The sequence below is a fragment of the Triticum dicoccoides genome, chromosome 3A, assembly GCF_002162155.2.
Source record: "Triticum dicoccoides isolate Atlit2015 ecotype Zavitan chromosome 3A, WEW_v2.0, whole genome shotgun sequence".
Lineage (NCBI taxonomy): Eukaryota > Viridiplantae > Streptophyta > Magnoliopsida > Poales > Poaceae > Triticum > Triticum dicoccoides.
The window spans coordinates 98,093,620-98,096,373 of record NC_041384.1 but is presented as its reverse complement, the minus strand read 5'-3'; the positions used below and the strand labels follow the sequence as shown (position 1 = coordinate 98,096,373).

General features: G+C 61.3%; 1 protein-coding gene across 1 annotated transcript in view; it reads right to left on the bottom strand.

Annotated features, from left to right (window-relative positions):
- Positions 1–2,754, bottom strand: part of LOC119272015 (putative pentatricopeptide repeat-containing protein At3g15930) — an 8,206-nt gene that overhangs the window by 4,113 nt on the left and 1,339 nt on the right. The window contains exons 2-3 of the mRNA XM_037553623.1: positions 2,349–2,676; positions 1,711–2,096 (exon numbers count right to left, since the gene is read on the bottom strand). Of these exons, the coding sequence (XP_037409520.1) occupies positions 1,711–2,096; positions 2,349–2,676 (714 nt within the window). The remainder of the gene's footprint in view (positions 1–1,710; positions 2,097–2,348; positions 2,677–2,754) is intronic.

Sequence of the window (2,754 nt, the reverse complement as noted above, 5' to 3'; positions counted from 1 at the left end):
CGCTCGACCCCGCGGCGCCCGAGTCGGGGGCAGCGGGGCGCCGGCCGCGCCGTCGGAGCCAGCCGAGGAGGCCGGATGGGTGGGCGCCGGCAGAAGGGCGCGAGGACCGCCAAAGCTCGGAGGCGGTCCACGAGGCAGACGTGATCGTCCGCCTGACGAGGTCGTCGATGGGCCGCCGGTGGCCGGCGGCGACGAGACGACAAGGGGTACCTGCTGCTGAAACGGGAAGACCATCTCATCAAAGTAAACGTGTCGGGAGGTGAAAACACGGTGCGAGACGGGATCGTAGCAGCGGTAGCCCTTAGTGTTGGGTGGGTAGCCGAGAAAGATGCAGGCGACGGAGCGAGGTGCGAGCTTATGAGGCGCAGTGGCAGCGATGCTAGGGTAGCACAGGCAGCCGAAGATGCGAAGCCCTTCATAAGAGGGAGGTGCACCGAAGAGAAGGTGGTGAGGTGTAAATTTCCCGCGAGTACGACATGGACGGATGTTGATGAGGAGAGAAGCGGTGGCGAGAGCGTCAGGCCAAAAGCGCGGAGGCACATTGGCATGAAAGAGAAGAGTCCTAACGCAGTCATTAAGAGTGCGAAGGATGCGCTCAGCACGACCGTTTTGCTGCGAGGTGTACGGGCAAGTGAGACAAAAAATCATGCCATGTGTGGTGAGAAGATTACGAACAGCGGTTTTGTCAAACTCCTTCCCGTTGTCTGTCTGCAACGCGAGAATGGGTCGACCAAACTGCGTGAGAACGTAAGAGTAGAAAGCGGCAAGGGTGGATATAACATCCGACTTGCGGCGCAACGGGAAGGTCCACACATAATGCGAAAAATCGTCAAGAATGACAAGATAATAAAGAAAGCCCGTATTACTGGCAACAGGAGATGTCCAAACATCACTATGAATCAACTCAAACGGGTACGATGCAACAAAGGAAGAAGGTCTAAACGGAAGACGAGCATGTTTGCCGAGGCGACATGCATGACACGAGTGATCCTCGTTCTTATGACACGTGAAGGAAAAACTCCGAAGTATGTGGCGAAGTGTGGCAGGATTAGGATGACCCAAGCGAGCGTGCCAGAGATCCACTCCGGTGGCGAGAGCGACAGGGGCGGCGGAAGTGGTGGGGGTGGCGGAGTGAACCGGGTAGAGCTCGTCGGGGCTGTCACATCGGTGGAGCACCATCCACGTGTGAGCATCCTTAAGAGAAAAACCACATTCGTTAAATTCAACAGTGACTGGATTTTCACGTGTAAGAGAATGAACGGAAACAAGATTTTTAATAAGGTCAGGAGAAACAAGAATATTAGACATGGATATAGGAGTGGAGTTAGACGGAAAATATGTATGTCCAATATGGATGATGGGAAGAGAAGAACCGTCACCAACGGTGATGCGGTTGGAGGTGTGGACAGGATGGGCAGTGTGGAGGTTACCGGGATGCGCCGCCATATGAGCGGTGGCGCCACTGTCCATGTACCAATCGCCACCGCCGGTGTAGCTGGACGGGGAAGGAGCGGTATGGAGAGCTGCCAGAAGGGCCGGGTCCCATGGTGTCGGCGGGAGGGACGACGCAGCCGTTAGGGGCACCAGCGGCGGCCCACCTAGCGGCGGCTGCTGCCCGTAGGGCGCTGCATAGGGCTGCGGCGCGGCGTAGTACGTCTGGTGTGACGGAGGCCGAGTGCCGAGGAGGCCCGGAGTGGGGGCCCGAGGGACCGGCATGGAGTAGGCGTGGACGACGCCGGTCCATGGGTTCTGGCCGGCGTACCACGGAGCCGCCGGCTGAGGGGCCGGCTGCTGCTGGCGAGGTGCTCCTCCCTGAGCACCGCCGCCGCCTCCCTGCTTGCGGCCACCCCGGCGGCCGCCGCGACGACCCCCCCATTGGCCGCCGGCTGGGGCGGCGGGAAGGGGGCGGCTGGGGCGGGCGGGAAGCCAGGCGGGAAGGCGGGCGCCGCCGGCTGGGGCGGCGTCAGGCGGGGCGGTGGCAGGGCCGAACCTCCGCGGGTGCCGGCGACGAGGACGGTGTGGGTCGCGCTCGTCCCTGCCACCCGCATCCGGCGCTCCTCTAGCTTGAGGTACGCGACCACCTTGGCGAAGGTGGGCTCCGGGATGAGGGTGAGGTTGGAGGCGGCGTTCTAGAAGTCCTCGTTGAGGCCGCCGGAGAGGGTGCTGATGAGGAGCTCGTCGCCAATCTTTCCCCCCAGACCAAGGAGCTCATCGGCGAGCTTCTTGAGGCGCATGCAAAAATCATCGATGGACGAGTCAAGTTGCTGGCACCCGTAAAACTCACCATAGAGGAGGACCTTGCGCTGCAGCCGATTGTCGGTGAAGAGGCCGTTGAGCTTGGTCCAGACCGCATAGGCGTCGTCCTCGTCGTTCACCACGGTGTGGAAGATGTCGCCGAAGATGGTGAGATAGAACCAGCGGATGATGGTGGCGTTGAGGATCATCCACTCCTCGTCGTTGATCATGAGCGCCGAGTCCACGGTGCCGTCCACGTGGCCGTGTAGGAGGTACTCACGGAACACAAGCGAAAAGTACCGCTTCCAAGCGGAGTAGGAGGCGGTGGTGTGATCAAGTTTGACCGGGACGCGCTCATGGATGTTGAGGTCGCGGACGAGGGTGATATCGGGACCGGCGAACGGGTTGGAGACGGTGGAGGAGGAACTCATGGTGGTTCGGCTCGGGTGGTAGGGTGCGGCGCGGGTTAAGGGAGAGAGGGGGTAGGGCGCGGCGCGGGGAGAGAGGGAGGGTTAGGGC